Genomic DNA, 18,779 nt, shown 5'->3' with positions numbered 1-18,779 from the left:
GAGCATGCCTCAAACCTCAATTGAATAAAGAAGGGGAACTGACCTCGAAAACAGGGGAAGTCGAGGCCATTGACTTCATGCTAATCCTTTTCGTTTTTGCTTGCTTGGCCATCTTCTTATTCCATCTTGAATCGCTTCTGGATCCGGTTGCAGTGAAGGCACGAGAGCTGGCAGACGTAATGAAGGCACAAGGACGACGCGACGCAAACAGAGATACAGACAACGTGATATCAGTAAAGCTGAAGGCGTAGGAGCTGGCGGAAACAGAAGAGTCGGCGACGAGATGGCAACCGTGCGGCGAGAGGGAGAAGGTCGAAGCGTCGCGTTCTCCCCTTTACCCGTTTCTAGGGTTGGCAGTGGGGTCGGTAGAGGCGATTTTTCGCCCAACCCGACCCTTGCCCCGCCCTCATTCATCTTCTTTACTATCCACCCCACTTCTATCCCCGGGTAGTAGAATACTCTATCCCTACCCTCCCCTATAAAATTAAATAACACATTAAAATTTGCATATTCATACATAAATTAAGATAAACATGTAAAATTCATATATAATTTAAGATACAAACATAAAATTCATACCATATCAAATAACATGAAATTAAAATAAAAACTAATGTCTCATCACTAGAAATTTAACACCATATATAATAAAAAAAAATACAACATTAGATATAAATAAGTTTTCAATCCTTATTCTTAACTTTCCAACTCTTTGTCATCATTAAAAGTCAAAGAGTTAAGATTTAAACTTGAAAATCAAAAGAAAAAACAATTTAAAGTATTGTGTAAAAAGTTAACGTAAATGAAGATAAGATAATATATCCGTTGCTTGTGGAATTTCTGAAGTTGGATTAGCATTATTCTCAATTTCAATCCCATTATCATTAGAAGCAACATTGTTGTTTTGTGCGTCTTCTCTAACACTACTAGTCATGAAATAATCTTAAAGGATCTATATTGAAAAAATTGAGAAAACTAAGCAAACTATATATAAATCACCTATTAAAAAAACTGAGCAAATCATTGCAACATCAACAAGCAATTAGACCCACGACACATATTAACATATATGAACCAAACAAAATCATAAAGACCCTGATTCTCAATCAACATGTATAAACTATCATAAACTCCTAACATCAGCACTGTACATATTAACATATATAAACCAAGCAAAATCACAAAGACTCTAATTCTCAATCAACACATATAAACTACTACAAACTCCCAACATCGACACTGCACATATTAACATATATAAACCAAGAAAAATAATAAAGAATTCTCAATCAATATATATAAACTATTGCAAACTCCCAACATCGGCAATTATATAAACCAAGCAAAATCACAAAGTGCAAATTCAGTGAAGTGTCATTCATAATGTAAGAGAGAGGGGGAACTTACTTACTCACAGACAGAGAGAGAGAGAGAGAGGAGGAAGACAAAGATGTGCTCAGAGGAAAGGAGCCTCGGTGATGGTGACACAAGAAGTTGCAACAACACAGCCACGGCGACTCTTTGGAAGAAGAAGAGAAAAGGGGAGTTACAGACTCATGGAGAGAGTGAACGAGTGTGGGGGAGAAAGAGAGAGAGAAAGAGGGGGACTTACAGATGATGATGGCAAGGGGCTCAACAGCAACAGCGACAAGGACCAGTGACGAGCTCAGTAGCGAAGTCAAGGGGCTCAGCCGCGGAGGAAGACATAGACACAGTTAGAGGAAATGGGCTCACTACAGCAACGGCGAGGGGCTGAACAACAACTGGCAAGGGGCTAAGCGACGGTGACCAGACTGGGCTGCGGAGAAGAAGGAGACTTTGGTTCCAGGTATGGACTCAGGGGAGGCTATGATCTGCAATGGAGGCACAAATGAGTCAAACCTTAGGGGCAAGTACACCATAAACCCGACCCCATGCCGTCTCGCTCGAACACCTGTCCTGAACAAAACCCATCCCGCACTGGGTCGGGTTAGTACCCATTCTACACTGGGTAGGGCGGGTCGGATACCCACGAATTCGGGTGCTCTTGCCAACCTTACCCGTTTCAAACTTTCAGAGTGAGAGTGGGTGGGGAGGGGGATCCTAGGCTGGGATTAGGGGGTGTTTTGGTTTTGAGTAATTACCCAAATTAGTCCTTGAGATTTTCAGTACAATACACTTTAGTCCCCTAGTTTTTGAAATACACAAAAAGCTCCCTCACTTTTAACTCTGGTAGACAAATTAGTCCCTGAACTTTTTTCTTCGTCAATGACAAATGAAAAATGCTGACATGGAGGCCTGGATTAGCACATGTGGCAGTCAGTTATCCACTTGTGCCAAGAGAACAAATTAGTCTCTTTGCCCTAAAACCCTCAAAACGCAGCGTTTTAAGAATGCTCTGTATATATGCACTACCCACCATGTATACAAAACCTTGTTCTATCTTCTTCATTTTACAGACTTCCCTAACAACTTGCAACGTTAAACCCCCACTTCATTAACCACATCATCACCATCAACCACTTTCATCCGTGTCACCTTCAAACCCCCCTGGTCACCCACATTCAACCGTGTCACCTCCGACGTCACCCACATTCAACTCAATTATCTCACGCTCTTTCAGTTCCACATAGTACTCCCTCCATATACACTTTTCGAGAGTCTCTGAGTACGTGAACCTCAGAGTTTCTGACAGCGTCACGATCGACTCCAAGAGATTCATTGGTACTTGAGCTGGCCTCCAAGAAAACATCCTCCTTATCGATCTACTCGGTCTCAACAAATCCATGTCTCCTCCTCCTCTTCCTTCTCCTCCTTTTTCTTTCTTTTAGTAATGAGCTTTTTGCTGAGCACGAGGTACATGAGCATCACAGCTCCGACGAAAGTGGCCATTGTTCCAGCGGTTATGGATTCACACTAAATGAAAATTGGAGAAGCTACTACGTGATGCGAATGGAATATATGGGCTTCAAGAAATTAGGGATTTGGGATTGAAAATTGGAATTGGCGAGGATTGAGTGTGAACGGAAAAAATTGAAACATAGGTGAAAGGGTGAAGAACTAGAATATGCATTTTTAGGAGGGAGATACTTGGTACATTGTGACCATAATGTCCTCTCTATATTTTAGAATTATCTAGAAATCATGGTGAGTAAACAATAGTGTTTTGGAGGCATGCGAAAAAGGAATCCATCTTTCACCTTCACCTGTGTTTTGAGGGTTTCAAGGCACATGGACTAATTTGTCCTCTTGGCACATGTGGACAATTGACTGCCACGTGTGCTAATCCAAACCTCCATGTTAGTTTTTTTCATTTGTTATCGATGGAAAAATAAAGTTAGGGACTGATTTATCTACCGAAATTAAAAGTGGGAGAATTTTTTTGTGTATTTTAAAAGTTGGGGGACTAAAGTATCTGATTCTAAAAATCTCAGGAACTGATTTGGGTAATTACTTTTTATTTTTTTTAAATTCAAAACGATGTCGTTTTGAAGGGAGTTTTAAAAAGAAATTGAATCGGTTCAAATTTTTTAACCCGTCGGTTCACCGATTTTTATCAAAATTGGCTGGATCAAACCAATAAACTGGTTCTTCTCTTTATCCGATTTTATACTCTACTCAGACTGATTTTATGATTAGTTTTAGGGGTGTTCGTGGTGCGGTTTGAATCGATTTTGAATCAAAAACTCATCCGATCCGAATACTAATTTTACTTACAGTGCGATTTGGATTGGATGTTTTTTTAAAGAAATCCGATCCAATTTTCAAGCAATTTGGATTGGATTGGATTTGATTTGCTGTTTTGTAAATTAAAAAAAAGTTAAATATATATAACAAGTCTCAATATTAAATTTTAAATAACCAACAATAATGAGTTAAGTCTCAAAATAGTTCCTGAAGTTGCACTCGAGCCTAAAAGTGGTAATTGAAGTTAATAATTACTCAATTTTGTCCTCGAACTTGCACTTTGGGACTCATACTAGTCCCTAATGTGCTTTTCGTTCATCGGAACACTGAAACGACGTCGTTTTATATTTATAAAAAAAACCTGAGTCTCCCCTTTTCCTTTGCCAACCCAAGCCCATTCCCCTTCCCTTCCCCTTTTTCTCTATTGCCGCTTCTTGCGGCCTCTGTCACGGCGCCGTGCCGCATGCCCCCTTCCTCAACCTAGTCTCTTACACTCTTGTCTCCTCTCTATCTCTTTCTGCCTCTCCCTCTTCTCTTGTCTCCTCTCTGTCTCCCTCTGCCTCCCTGATCCCAAAATTAATTTTTCCATTACCCCATTTTATTTTTCTTTATACATAACCAACTATCAATTTTCACAGATGAATTAACTAAACATTTTCATTATTCATCAATACACACCATTTCAACAAACTCAATTCAAAATCATCTTCCACTAAAATCACAAAATTCATTTATCAAGTTCAAAATTTTATGCAACCAGTGACAGAATAAACTCTATTGCAGTAAAAAAAATTGAAAAAAAGAACCCATACAAGAGAAAAGACAGAGAAGAGAGACTAGGTTGAAAAGGGGGGGGGGGAGTAGCGTGGCACCGTAACGGAAGCCAGCGAAAGGCAGTGGCAAAAGTCTCAGGTTAGGGAAGGAGAAGGGAAAGGGGAAGGGAAGGGCCTCAAGTTGGGGAAGGAAAAGGAAAAGGGGAAGGGAAAGAGAAAGGAGAAGGGCCTCGGGTTGGGGAAGGGGACCACTTTTTTTTTTTTAATAAATACAAAACGACGTCGTTTTCAGTGTTTCCATGAACGGAAAGTGTTTTAGGGGCTAATATGAGTTTCAGAGTGCAAATTTGAGGACAAAATTGAGTAATTATTAACTTCAAGGACCACTTTAAGGTTCGAGTGCAATTTCAAAGACCACTTTAAGGCTTAATTCAATAATAACATAATAAATCTTAACAATATCTTGAAAAATCAACAATAATATAACAATAAAAATAAAAGTATAAGTTAATTAAAATAAATAAATAAAAATATTTTGAACACAAAATAGTTATTAAATAATAATATATGAATAATATAAAAATGTATAATAAATTTAACATATTATAAACAAAATTGTAAATATAATAATAAAATGATAATATTATAACACATTGTGCGGTTTAGATTAGATTGGATCGATTTTGAAAAATAGATCCGAAATTCAATTTAATTTATGCGATTTGTAAAAAATATAATACAATCAAATCCAAACTAATACCATTTTAATCGATTTTAAATTTGAATTGAATTGGATAAATAATTTAATTTAAATTTAAACATTTTTAATTAATTCACTAATTTTTTAATGTGACTAACTAAATCAATTCGATTTTTACAACTACAATTTGATGTGTTATTTAGAAGTCAGCGGAAAACTTCAAAGATATTTTATCATTGTTGATTATTTCATTTGCGTATGCAGAGAACATTTCAACGACCAACTTTGGTTGGAAATTGGAATTAATTAGCTAGCTTGATTTTAATATATATATCTACTTTAAGTACAGCAAATTTAATTTATACTAATCAATATTTTTAATTAATAATTTAATATTATATTTTTAGGATTTTTTATTAAAATAAATATAGAAAAATCATTATTTCTCTAAATCGCATGGATTAATTTTTTTTTTTTAAAATGCGCAGCACTAAATCATGAGAAGCATCCACAAATTGAAAATAGTTTCCATCTCAACGCTGGTGTCCATAAAATAGTGGCAGGAATCAAAATATACAAGATAAATTTCTGCCACCATTTCATGGGCGCCAATATTAAAATATAGGCTATTTCTAATTCGTAGGTGATTTCCATTATTTAATGCTGCACATTTTAAAAAAGGTTTTGATTTATGCGTATTTTTTTGGTGACTTGATTTATGCATATTTTGAAAAATAAAAATGATTCTGTATTTATTTTCATAAAAAAGCCATATTATTAGTTAATACATTTTAATATTATTAACTAATTATTAATAAAAAATAAAAAATATATATTATTGCAACTATGAATACTTTTATAATTGCAATGATGGTATTGCATCTATTTATCACTTAAATCGATTAAATAACTAATATTTTTTTATTTTATATTTAAATTAATACTATTCAATTTTCTTTTTTTCAAAAAACGAAATCTAGCCATTTATCCTCTTCATTTGCTTCATTTGAGGGTATATATAAAAAATAATATTTAATTATGTTAATAATAAATTTTCAAAAATTTTATTTATATAGTTTTAGTTTCAAATTTTAAATATATGTATACTAAACAAAATTATCTTTATATATTTTTGCTATATAACCAAAATTATTTAGATTCATAAATATAATTATTTACTTAAAATTTTTCTTATTGAAAATCACTAAAATTTAAAAAGATAAATATCATCCGTTAAAGAAAACACATTTAATCTAGAGTATATATTTAAATAGGTTCCTATAAAGTTTGGGCATTAAATATTTTCGTTCTAAAAAAAATTATTACATTGAGATCTTTAAATTTTATAAAAATAAGACTTATTTTTTATAGATAAAAACATCAATGTAATAAAAAAATTTTAAAAACAAAAGTTGAAAACATCCAATAAAAAATTTCTTAGAGACTTATTTAGTATAAACTCAAATTTACCTCAATAAATAGATTCTAAATCTCCTTGCTAACAAAATAATTATATATTTATAATAAAAAAATGATTCTAATCTTACCATCTTTGACTGCTTCTCAATGAATAACTAATCCCCAAGAGAAATAATCCCTATAAAAAGTCAACGGAGAAGTGAATGACAAAGGTACATGTATCTGAAACACAATAATGGGAGAAGTGAAGCTGATTGGCACACACCAAAGCTTCCCATGTGCAAGAATAGAATGGGGTCTGAAGATAAAGGGCGTAGAATATGAGTACTTAAAAGAGGATCTGTCTAATAAGAGTGATTTGCTTATTCAGTCAAATCCTGTTCACAAGAAAGTCCCTGTTCTTATTCACAGGGGAAAGCCAATTGCTGAATCACTTGTGATTCTTGAGTACATAGATGAAACATGGAAGGACAACAACGGCCACTGTTTGCTACCACAGGACCCTTATGAGAGAGCACTCGCACGCTTCTGGGCTCGCTTTATTGATGAGAAGGTAATCTCTCACACACAAATCAATTGTTAACTAGCTATTGTGTCACTCAAAATTAATTAATTACTAAATTTGTCGTTAAATATTTGTGTATAAATAAATATATTATTTTATTTATTTTTAATGTATATTTTATATTTTAATATATATTATGTATTAATAATTGGTTTAATGATATATATTTGATATTATCTATTATAAAAAAATTATTTATTTTGTTTATTATGACATATATAATAGTTGATTTAATAGATGATTTTCATTTATCATACAATATTTCTTATATATGGATTTTCTTTTTCAATGATTTTTTCTCTAATTAATAAGAAAAAGAAGTTTTTACTTGAATGAAATTTGATTGCTTGCTTCTTAAATAAAAATATATAATTAATTAATGGATAAAATATATTTTTTTATCTAGAATTTGACAAAAGTTTTAAAAATACCTCTAAGTTTTATTTTATTTCAAAAGTTTTTTATTTGCATCAAATATACTCTTGACGGCTAATTTTTCAAAAAATTTAAGACCGATTCAACAACAATTTCATAAGAATAATTCCTCAACACAAGCAAATCAAGCATGCTTTTTATGCATTATTGTTAGATTGATCTTAAATTTTTTGAAAATTTAGTCGTTGAGGATCTATTTGATGCAAATAAAAAACTTTTGGGATAAAATTGAAACAAAATAAAACTTAGGGATATTTTTAAAATTTTTGCCAAACTTCATAAACAAAAAATATACTTTATCCTTAATTAATTATATACTATTAAAGTAATTAAATCATAAATCAGTAGATGTTTATAATGTTTTATTTCCAGTTTTTCATTTAGAGCAAACCAGAGACGTCCTCCAAAACATAAGCTCTGAAGAAATCAATAACTAGTCATTTTCTTTCCCCTTCTGTATATAATGGCAAACCAAATAATTTAATGTCAAATTTTGATATTACAATATATATGGATAGGGGTGGCAATGGGGCGGGTAGGGGCGGGTTTTTATTCTACCCGATCTTGCCCCGTCCGACAAAAAATCTGCATGAAACCCGCCCCGTCCTACTCGCCGGTAGTAAAATGTTAAATCCTAACCCGCTCCTGCGGGTATCCGCTCCGCTCCTATCCGCCATTATAATTATTAAATCCAACAAATAAAATAAAATTTTAAAAATTATATAACCACCATTTACATACATAACATAAATTAAAGTAAAAATTTATATATGATATAATATTATTAATCATTTATTAATTATTTTATATATGTTATATATATTATATATACCGGGGCAGGTAGGGACGGGTTTACTCTAAACCTGACCCTGTCCCGCCCCGCCCAAGAATCCGCCCCGGTGCAGGAGGCGAGTAATTACCCGCCCCAAACGGATAGGAACAGGGTGGGTACCCGCGAGTTCGGGTGGTGTTGCCACCCTATATATGGATTTGCCATAAGAAATCATATATAGAACTTCCCTTATTTCTACTTCTATAATACATAAATGTCTGTTAGTATTTTAATTTTATTTTGGTAAAAACTCACGTGAATTTTAATGTGGAGTTAATGATTTAGAATTATTAAATGATAATTTAGTTAAATATGTTAAATTATCTAATAATTTTTAACTATTAATTTCACACAAAAAATATCTGTATGTGAATTTTTAACTTTTATTTTTATTTGATTGTTTGGTCACAACATCATGATGATAAATTAGGTTTAATTATTAGCTTTATTTGATTGTTTAAAGTTTGTAATTAAATCTTTATATAGATAAAACTTTTTATTATTAGCTTCTTGTTAATCGTTTTTGTATTTGATGTAATAGATCACAAAATATTTTAGAAGTGAATACTCTAATATTTTTTTGCGTTTTTTTTTTCTCAAAGATAATTACTGATAAGTACTTAATTAATAAATAATTCAGTGAAATTATAAAAATGAAGAGAATAATTAAACAAAAAATTATTAAAAATTTTGTTATATAAACTATATGATGCATGCATGACTTTAGCTTATTATGTGAAATTAATATTTGGTGTTTGTTATGATCCCTAAAGATATAGTGCTTAATTTATTAAAAAAGGTTAAATAGTAATGTTTAATTCAAAAATACAAAACTAATAAATTTTAAATATTTAATATTTATTTTAAAAGATAAGTTGGACAAATTTGACACACAAATAATAAGACACAAGAGAATTGGCCTTAATATATAAGCTTGTTATTATTTTGCTTAAAAACAGTGTGTGATAAGTGTATGGGGAGCTTGTGTGGCCCAAGAAGGAGAAGAGAAAGAGAAAGCTGTAGAAGGTGCCATTGAGACACTTTCACATCTTGAGAAGCAAATCAAAGGGAAGAAGTTCTTTGGTGGAGAGAAGATAGGGTACCTTGATATTGTAGCTGGTTGGTTATCCTATTGGCTAAGTGTTCTTGAAGAACTTGGAGAAATTGAACTTGTTAATGCTGAGAGGTTCCCATGTCTTCATGAATGGGGAAAGAATTTCATTAACACTTCACCTATCAAAGATTGCATTCCACCCAGAGAAGATGTGATTGCTTATTTCAGCTTTGGCATCAATTATGTGCGTTCCATGGCAGCCAATAAAGCATGATGGTATAAAACTTTTGAAGAAATAATGCATTGATTTGATCGTATGGTTTTGTTGATATTATGTATTGTAATAGTAGTAAAAGTTGTATGCTATGACGATGGGTAGATTATTGTTCAATTCCACCAAGGTGTGATTCAGTGTTATTAAATTTGAGAGTTGGATGGAGTATGATTGTACTAAGAAATTACAATGTCCCAGACTAATGTGCCACTTTTTCTTTCTTTGGTAATGCTGTTTACTTGTTTAATACTAAGCAATGCATAAATTCTGGTAGTTAGTTTGCGCTATCTAGCAATTTTCTACTAAAATTTAAGTATGATGAGGTGGACATACATTTACACAAAAATATGATAATTTAGAAGAAATTGAAATCACGCATCTAACTTGTTCTTATATGTAAAAAAGAGAGTAGATATCTGCAAAAAAAAAAAAAAAAATTGATGATAGAGCTGAAATTAAAAAGTCTGAATTCTAGTTTAATTTTTAAAGATTTGTTACACTTAATTGGTGTATGTGCAGAGTTGATTTTGAAAGTTTGATATAATTTTTTCACTGGGAGTACTATATATTTGATAGCATAGTGTGGTTACTTGATATGTGAGTTATTGTAAAATTCTTTTTCTAATATTGATATCAGTATTCTCTTCTCTTAGTATTCTGTGCTACTGTTCTAAATTCTCAGTACATTGTTATGGTTCATACCATTCTTAGTTCATGGTATCAAGAGTCTTGTTATTTTGATGATCCATGGTTTTAAGTATTGCAAATTCAAACTCATCTCTCTCTTCATCGTCCTCACTTGCTGTTTTCAACCTATGTTCTTTTGATAATCTAATTGGAAACAAATTCAATGAAAAGAATCATAAGACCTAGCAGCAACAAGCATTAGCAGCTATCTTTGGACAAGATCTTTAAGATCATCTAGATCTAGAAAAAGTTTTATTACAGTTTTAAAATGATGAAGATCTTTCAACAATTTACAGAAGATTGAGACAAGAGGATTATAACATCATCTCTTGGTTACTTCCTTCAATGGATGAGTCTTTCAAGAGTAATGTTAGAATATAATAGGATCAATTAGCATTCATTAGAATTATTTAGTATATTTGAATATTTATTATAGAATATTAAGTCTTTATTATTACGATTCTCTTAGTACCTATAAATACCCTTTTATATTGTATCATTCCAAATAACTTGAATACACTCAATACTACATAAATCCTTTCTCCAGATTAGTCTCTTGTTTCTAACATAGTATCAGAGCCATGGTATCCTCCTTGAGGAGGATAGGTTGTTTTTCTTGGGTTGAAATCACCGTATTTTTTTTTTCTTTCTCTTTTGTCAATACTTTAATATTTTTTCACCTCACTGATTAGCTCATTCACTACTTACTTATTCTCAAAGAGAAAGCATATGTTTCCATCACCTTTCGATAATTTACCATTTCTTTACACTGTAACTTTTTCAGCAGTTTTCCGACAATTTGCCATCTTTTCAACAGTTTTTTGGCCGTCGGCCACTCTTCCGCCAATTCTGTCTGTGTTTTTATATGCCATTTCCGTCAACATTTTTTGTGGCAGTTCCTTTTGCACTCCCTTCAAACAGCGGCAGTTCTGTCTTCGCTTCCTTCAGATAGCGGCAGTTTTATATTGTATCATTTCAGACAACTTGAATACACTCAATAATACACAAATTCTTTCTCCAATTTAGTCTCTTGTTTCTAACGAGTAAGATGGTTGGTTGCACATATGCTCATAATATATGGGACAAGATTGAAGATTACTTCTCCAAATCAACCAAATATCAGATCAAGCAATTGAAATCTTAATTAAAACTCACCAAGAAGCAAATTACCTCTGCATCTGATTATGTTTCGAAGATAAAGAAGATTGTGAATTCTTTGGCAACTTTGGATAGTCCTCTTACAGCTGAGGAACACATTGAGGCTCTCTTAGAAGGTCTAAACGAAGATGATCATATTCTTTGCATGAAGTAGAAAATTCTATCCTCTCTCAAGATGATATGTTGGAGAAATTTCGCAAATTAGATAATTTTCTTTCTCAAGCTCATGTGGCACAGGCTGTTTTACTCTCTACAAATTTTTCTAGAAGAGGATTTGGTGGCCATATAGGACGTGGAGGAATATTCTCACGAGGTAGAGGATCATTTTTTTAGTAATTCTCATCCTCAATGCCAGGTATGTGGACGTTTGAGACATATTGCATGAAGCTGTTTCCAATGCTTTAATCAAGATCAACCACCTCCCTCTCAAGCTTCTCGTTTTTCACCTTCTTCATCATCATTCTCTTCTGAGCATCATCATCATCCAATACATCTACTATCCAGTCTACACCCCCACCACCACCACCCTCTTTTCATAATCCCTTAGCATACATGGCCATACCTTCTTCCGTTTTTGATCCTTTACGGTATCTAGACCAGAATCTGTTTCTTTTTCTCCCATTCTATATTTTGTCTCTATTGATGATTTTCAGACTTGGCATAAATATTTAGGTCATGGTAATTCAACTATTGTAAAAGTTGTCTTAAATAAATGTTTTCAGTTTCAGAATCTAATAATACTAGCATTCCTTCAATTTGTGATAACTGTGCATGTGCCAAAATGCACAAATTATTTTTTTTCTCCTTCCACTACTATATATGAGAAACCATTATAGCTAGTATATAGTGATGTTTAGGGCCTTCTCCAATGATTTCACATCTAGGCTATAGCTACTATGTCATTTTTATTGATGCATATTCAAGATATACTTGCCTTTCCCTTTTGGTTAACAAATCTAAAGTTTTTCATGCTTTTGTGCAATATAAAGCATAAATTAAGAACTTTACAAGATATACTATGAAATACTTGTAGATAATAAAAAGAAATACGTATCAAATGCTTTTACATCTTTTTTACAACAATATAGCATAGAGTATAGATTCTCTTGCCCATATGTTCATGAACAGAATGGCAGCGCTAAGAGGAAGCATCGCCACCTCGCAAAAATGGCTTTAGTCTCTAGTTATGCTCTCTACTACTAAAATGCCCTTAATTTACTGGGATGAGGCTATTTTAACTTCAGCTTTTCTAATTAATAGACTGCCTACAACTATCTTGGATGGCAAGTCATCGTTTGAGATTTTGTTTAAACAACCTCCAGATTATAATTATTTGAAGGTCTTTGGTAGTTTCTGTTATCCACACTTGAGACCATATAACAACAATAAATTCAATTACAGATCACATCAATGCATTTTTATCGATTATGAACAAAATTACAAGGGATATAAGTGCTTATCCCCTTTTGGAAAATTTTATATATTCAGAAATGTGCTTTTTGATGAACATATTTTCTTCTTTACTACTTTATTTTCTTTACTTATTACATCTTCTAATGGTGATTTATCAAGGTGGTGTCTCTGGTGGCTATGGTTTCGGTGGCTAATGGTAGCTATAGGTTGACCAACGAATGAAGAACTGACAGCTGGAGTGTGGTATATTGTCCTTAAGCCTTGTATTAATTTGCTAACTACGGTAAATCGTGGTTCGTTACCGCATGGCTAATAGTGTAAATAAGTGATGTGCCAAGGGATATAAATGTCATTTAGTGGAATGGCCTGTCGGTGATTGAGGGCGTGGCCAGCAACCATCGGAAATAGACGAGATGTGCGGTAGATATTGTTAGAGAAAATCAGTGCGGTGAAAGAAGGCCACGTGGTTTCGGTATTGAATCTTGTGGGCTTAATCACTTTAGCAGCAGCATCTCCGTTCTTCAAGGACATCAAGCACGTGAAGCATATGAATGATGGAGACAGCAAAGCTTTTCATTTGAAGAGAATACCAAGCGCTGCAAATAAAGCTCGAGGGTTGCAGCAAGGAGGCTTGAGCACCTCGTCAGCGCAGTAGCGGTCAAAAATACCAACAAAGCCAAAAAACTCGAGTGTGCACCAGAAATCAAGCGGTGGCGACAAGTAGCATAGATACGTGCAGCAGCACCTTCTGCTGAGGCGGACTATGTTGGATCCAGGTGCATCAGCGGTGGCGGGATGAAATGGCCAGATATATTCTTGTAGCAAGTGTAGAGGAAAGTCCGACAAAGAAGGTGGAGCATATCCATGATAGTTCAGTAGAGAAATGGGTTGGGATTAGGTAAGTTTTCTCATTTCGGGTTGAAACCCGATCTGTTTCAGTAAGGACCAGCTTGTTAGCTAAAAGCCAAAAACAAAAAAGACAAGAAAAAACCGATTACCCACATCTAACAATTACCGTCCTGATTATGAAAGTTACTATTTTTCCAAATTTTCTCGTGAGAGTCAAACCACCACGTGTCATGTTATTACAGGTTTATCACTCTTAGCCACCATAGCCATGACTTTTCCCAAGCCATCACAGATGACACCATTTATCAATTGTTGTTTTTTTATTAGAATGTTCCTAAACTTTGCACTAATGCTAACTCTCAAATATCTCAACAAAATGTTCATGAATATGTCACCTACCCCTCTTTTACTAACTCTATGCCTTTTATTAATAGAAGTTTAGTCTCAAATAGCCCTCACCCTACAATTAATTTTAATGAAGCCTCACACACTGCCTCATACCTCTTCATTCCAATATTAACACTACTAACATATCTTCTGAGGCCACATCTAGCTCAGTGTCTCCAAATTCTATTCCAAATTATAGAATTGAAACACAACTCCCCCTCCCCCTACTTCTACTAATCCCTTACCAAAAAATTAACATCCTATGGTTATTAGAGCAAAGCCTGGCATAATTAAGCCAAAAGCTCTAATTACAACTAAGTCAGACAATAAAATTGAGCTAGAATTATCTAACACAGCAGTTGTAGCTCTTACTATCCCTCATTAAAAATAGGCAATGGAGGAAGAATATAGGGCTTTGATGAGGAATCAGATTTGACCATTGGTGCAACCACCAAAAGATGTTAAAATCATAGGTTGCAAGTGAGTGTTTGCTGTCAAGAAATTGCCAAATGGTAAGATTCAGAAGTTCAAAGCAAGATTGGTGGAACAAGACTTTTATCAAAGTGTAGGTTTTGATTTTGATTAGGTATTTAGTCCTGTGATTAGGCCAGCTACTATGAGGTTAATACTTAGCATTGCTCTCTAGAGATTGGGTGGTAAGACAATTCGACTTTAACAATGCTTTTCTCAATGAAATTTGCATGTGACTATCTTTATAGCACAACCTATTGAATTTGAAACTAACTCAGATAGTTAAATTTGCATGTTGAACAAGTCTCTTTATGGACTTAAACAAGTCCCAAGAGAGTGGTTTCTCAAATTGAGCACCACTCTTCAATCTTTTAGTTTTCAAGGTTCCAAATCTAGCATGTCTCTCTGTATTAAGTGTGGTGTTAAATCTATTATTTTTATCCTATGATATGTTGATGATATAATAATTACAGGAAATAATTCCATTGAGATTGATATGATGATAAAAAAAATTTTGATAAAATTTTTTCATTGAAAGACTTAAGTGAATTGTGATATTTTCTTGGAATTGAAGTGTTGAGAACAAGTAGTGGTCATCTATATTTAACACAAACTAAATACATTAATGATCTTCTCTCAAAAGTAGGCATGCAAGATGTTGCACCAATGCTAACACCTATGCTCTCATCACTTCAACTAACTAGTAGTGGCTCAAAATCTTTTGAAGATCCCAAGTTATATAGATCTGTTGTTGGCTCTCTTCATTATACAACTATAACTCACCTTGATTTAGCTTTTGCAGTGTGTAAAGTGAGCCAATATATGCATGATCCCAGGCTGTCTCATTGGAAGGCAGTGAAACGAATTTTGCAATATCTTCAAGGGACAAAAGAATATGGATTAATCTTTCACAAGTGTTAAGATTTCAGTTATATAGATTTTCAGACTCAGACTGGTCTTCGGATCTTGAGGATCGAAGGTCTGTGTCTGGCTTTTGCATTTTTCTTGGAACTAATCTTCTTTCTTGGTCTTATAGGAAGCAAACCACCATTAGTAGATCCTTACCAGAAGCTAAATTCAGGAGCTTAGCAAATTATGAAGCTGAAATTGTTTGGTTTAGTAATATGCTAGCAGAATTAAAAGTAGCTTTGGCAACCTCCCTACAATATTTTGTGACAATCTTAGCACCGTTCTTCTAACAGCAAATCCAATTTTGCATGACAAGACCAAAAATTTTCAAATTGATATCCAATCCATCAGGGACAAATTCAAGTAGCAAGCACTTCAAGTGGTGCATATCGTTGGGAATGAGCAAATTGCTGATGCTTTGACTAAGCCATTTTCAACTGTGCTTTCGAAAGATTGAGGTGCAAATTGAGAGTTGTCCATAGACCAAATCTCATTTTGAGGGAGGATATTGATGATAGAGCTGAAATTAAGAAGTTTGAGTCCTAGTTTAATTTTTGAAAGTTTGTTACACTTAATTGGTGTGTGTGCAAAGTTAGTTTTCGAAGTTTGTTATAACTTAGTACTATATATTTGGTAGCATACTGTAGTTACTTGATATGCGAGTCATTGTAAAATTCTTTCTCTAATATTGATATTAGTGTTCTCTTCTTCTCTTAGTATTCTCTGATACTCTTCTAAATTCTCAGTGCATTGTTATGGTTCATACCATTCTTGGTTCACGAAGTTCAAAAATCAGGTTCACTTTTGACACACCATGTGGAAAGACAAAGGTGCCCATCCAATTATTTTCCTTTTTGATGTTCCAACTCATCGGAATCATATCAATAAATAAAGAAAGTTGCCTAAATTGTTTTGGGCAATGATAGAGTCAGGTGTATGCTTTCTCATGCAAAGTTGCCTAAATCCTTTTGGGTGAAGCAATGAGGACTGCGATAGATTTGATCAACCTTTGTCCTTTAACTCCACTAAATAGTGATGTTCCAGAGAAAGTTTAGAGAGAGAAAGATGTCTCCTATAGTCATTTGCGAGTGTTTGGCTGTAGGTCTTTTGTTCAAATTCCAAGAGATGAAAGGTCTAAACTTGATGAAAAGTCAAAGCAGTGTATCTTCATGGGTTATGGTTACGAAGACTTTGGTTACAGATTATGGGACCCGGTGAACAAGAAGATAATTAGAAGTCGAGATGTGATTTTTCTTGAAGACCAAAGTATTGAAGACCTTGAGAAGACAGATAAGTCAACAATAACTGTTAGACGTTTTGCTGATGATGAACCTGGTCCTTCAACTAGACCTGTTGATGGGGGAGATGTATAAGTTGATCATGATGGTGATGATTTTCATGATGAACCTACACCTCAATCTAAGGTGCCAGATGTAGAAGTTCCACCAGATGTTGAAGTCCCATCTGAACTACCAGTTGAGCCTGAATTGAGAAGATCTACTAGAGAGCGTCATCCTTCTCAAAAATACTCTCCTCATGAATATGTGATGAACACTGAGATTGGGAAGGCAGAGAGCTTCCAGGAAGCTATGTCTAATGAGCATAAAGAAGATTGGTTGAAGGCCATGCAAGAAGAAATGAAATCCTTGCATGAGAATTATACGTTTGAATTGGTGATGCTACGGAAAGGTAAGAGAGCATTCAAGAATAAATGGGTGTTCAAACTGAAAGCGGATGAAAATGTCTTACGGCTAAGGTACAAAGCTTGATTGGTTGTGAAAGGTTTTGAGCAAAAGAAAGGTATTAATTTTGAGGAGATTTTCTCTCTAGTTGTGAAGATATCCTCTATTCGAGTTATGCTTGGATTAGTGGCTAGCTTGAATTTAGAGGTTGAGCAGCTTGATGTGAAGACTGCATTCCTTCACGGTGACATAGATAAAGAAATTTATATGGAGCAACCAAAGAGTTTTGAGGTTAAAGAAAAGGAGCATTTTGTATACAAGTTGAAGAAGAACTTATATGGGCTGAAGCAAGCGCCAAGACAGTGGTACACGAACTTTAATTCCTTCATGGAAGGTCATAGGTATAGTAAGACTTCTTCTGATCATTGTGTGTATGTTAAGAAATTCTCTGATGGTGATTTTATAATTCTCTTGCTTTATGTTGATGACATGTTGATTGTTGGTCATGACACTAAGAAGATTGAAAGTCTTAAGAAAGACTTGAACATATCTTTTGCTATGAAAGATCTAGGTCTTGCAAAGAAAATTCTTGGCATGAGTATCACTCGTGACAGGAAGAATGAAAAACTGTGGTTGTCACAGCAGAAGTACATTGAGAAGGTTTTAGAAAGGTTTACCATGAGTAATTCCAAACCTGTTAGTACTCCACTTGCTAGTCATTTCAAGCCGAGTTCACGGCAATGTCCTACAAGTGAGGAAGAAAAAGCAAAAATGAAGAAGATTCCATATGCATTTGCAGTTGGCAGTTTGATGTATACTATGGTTTGCATCAAGCCGGATATTGCTCATGCCGTTGGAGTTGTTAGTCGGTTTCTCTCTAATCCTGACAAGAAACACTGACAAGCAGTGAAGTGGATTCTCAGATACCTTAATGGTACTTCCAGAGTTTGTTTATACTTTGGGGGTGACCAACTTGTGTTGGATGGTTACACAGATGCGGATATGGCTGGAGATCTTGATTCAAGAAAGTCTACTTCTAGTTATATGATGACTTTTGTAGGGGAAGTTGTGTCATGCCAATCTTGACTTCAAAAATGTGTTGCTTTGTCTACTACAGAGGCAGAATACATTGCTGTTGTTGAAGCTTCTAAGGAACTCTTGTGGATGAAGAAGTTTCTATAAGAGTTAGGCATCAATCAAGAGAAGTTTGTGTTATTCTATGACAGTCAGAGTGCTATCCATCGCAGCAAGAATCCGATGTTTCATTCCAGATTGAAGCACATAGAGGTGAGGTATCATTGGATACGTCAAGCGCTTGAGATGAGTCATATGAACTTGAGAAGATCCATACTGATAATAATGGTTCAGATATGATGACTAATAGTTTACCTGTAGTGAAGTTTAATTCCTGCAAAGAGAAGACGGGCTTGGTGGAGCAGCCTACCCCACTTGAATTGATGAGGAAAATATTTATTGGTGGGTCCCCAATCTTAAGTAGGGCCCAC

At 34.2% G+C, this 18,779-nt stretch overlaps 1 protein-coding gene across 1 annotated transcript; it reads left to right on the top strand.

Annotated features, from left to right (window-relative positions):
- Window positions 1-6,687: 6,687 nt before the first annotated feature.
- On the top strand, window positions 6,688-9,991 carry LOC107644230 (putative glutathione S-transferase). Its single transcript, XM_016348040.3, has 2 exons — window positions 6,688-7,111; window positions 9,350-9,991. The coding sequence occupies exons 1-2, from the start codon at window positions 6,794-6,796 to the stop codon at window positions 9,716-9,718; spliced, it is 687 nt and encodes a 228-aa protein (XP_016203526.1). The 5' UTR covers window positions 6,688-6,793; the 3' UTR covers window positions 9,719-9,991.
- The last annotated feature ends 8,788 nt before the right edge of the window (window positions 9,992-18,779 follow it).

This window comes from Arachis ipaensis, chromosome B5 (genome assembly GCF_059453495.1).
Source record: "Arachis ipaensis isolate K30076 ecotype BB chromosome B5, ASM5945349v1, whole genome shotgun sequence".
Lineage (NCBI taxonomy): Eukaryota > Viridiplantae > Streptophyta > Magnoliopsida > Fabales > Fabaceae > Arachis > Arachis ipaensis.
Note: the sequence above shows the minus strand (reverse complement) of the source record. Positions and strands in the feature narration are given on the sequence as shown.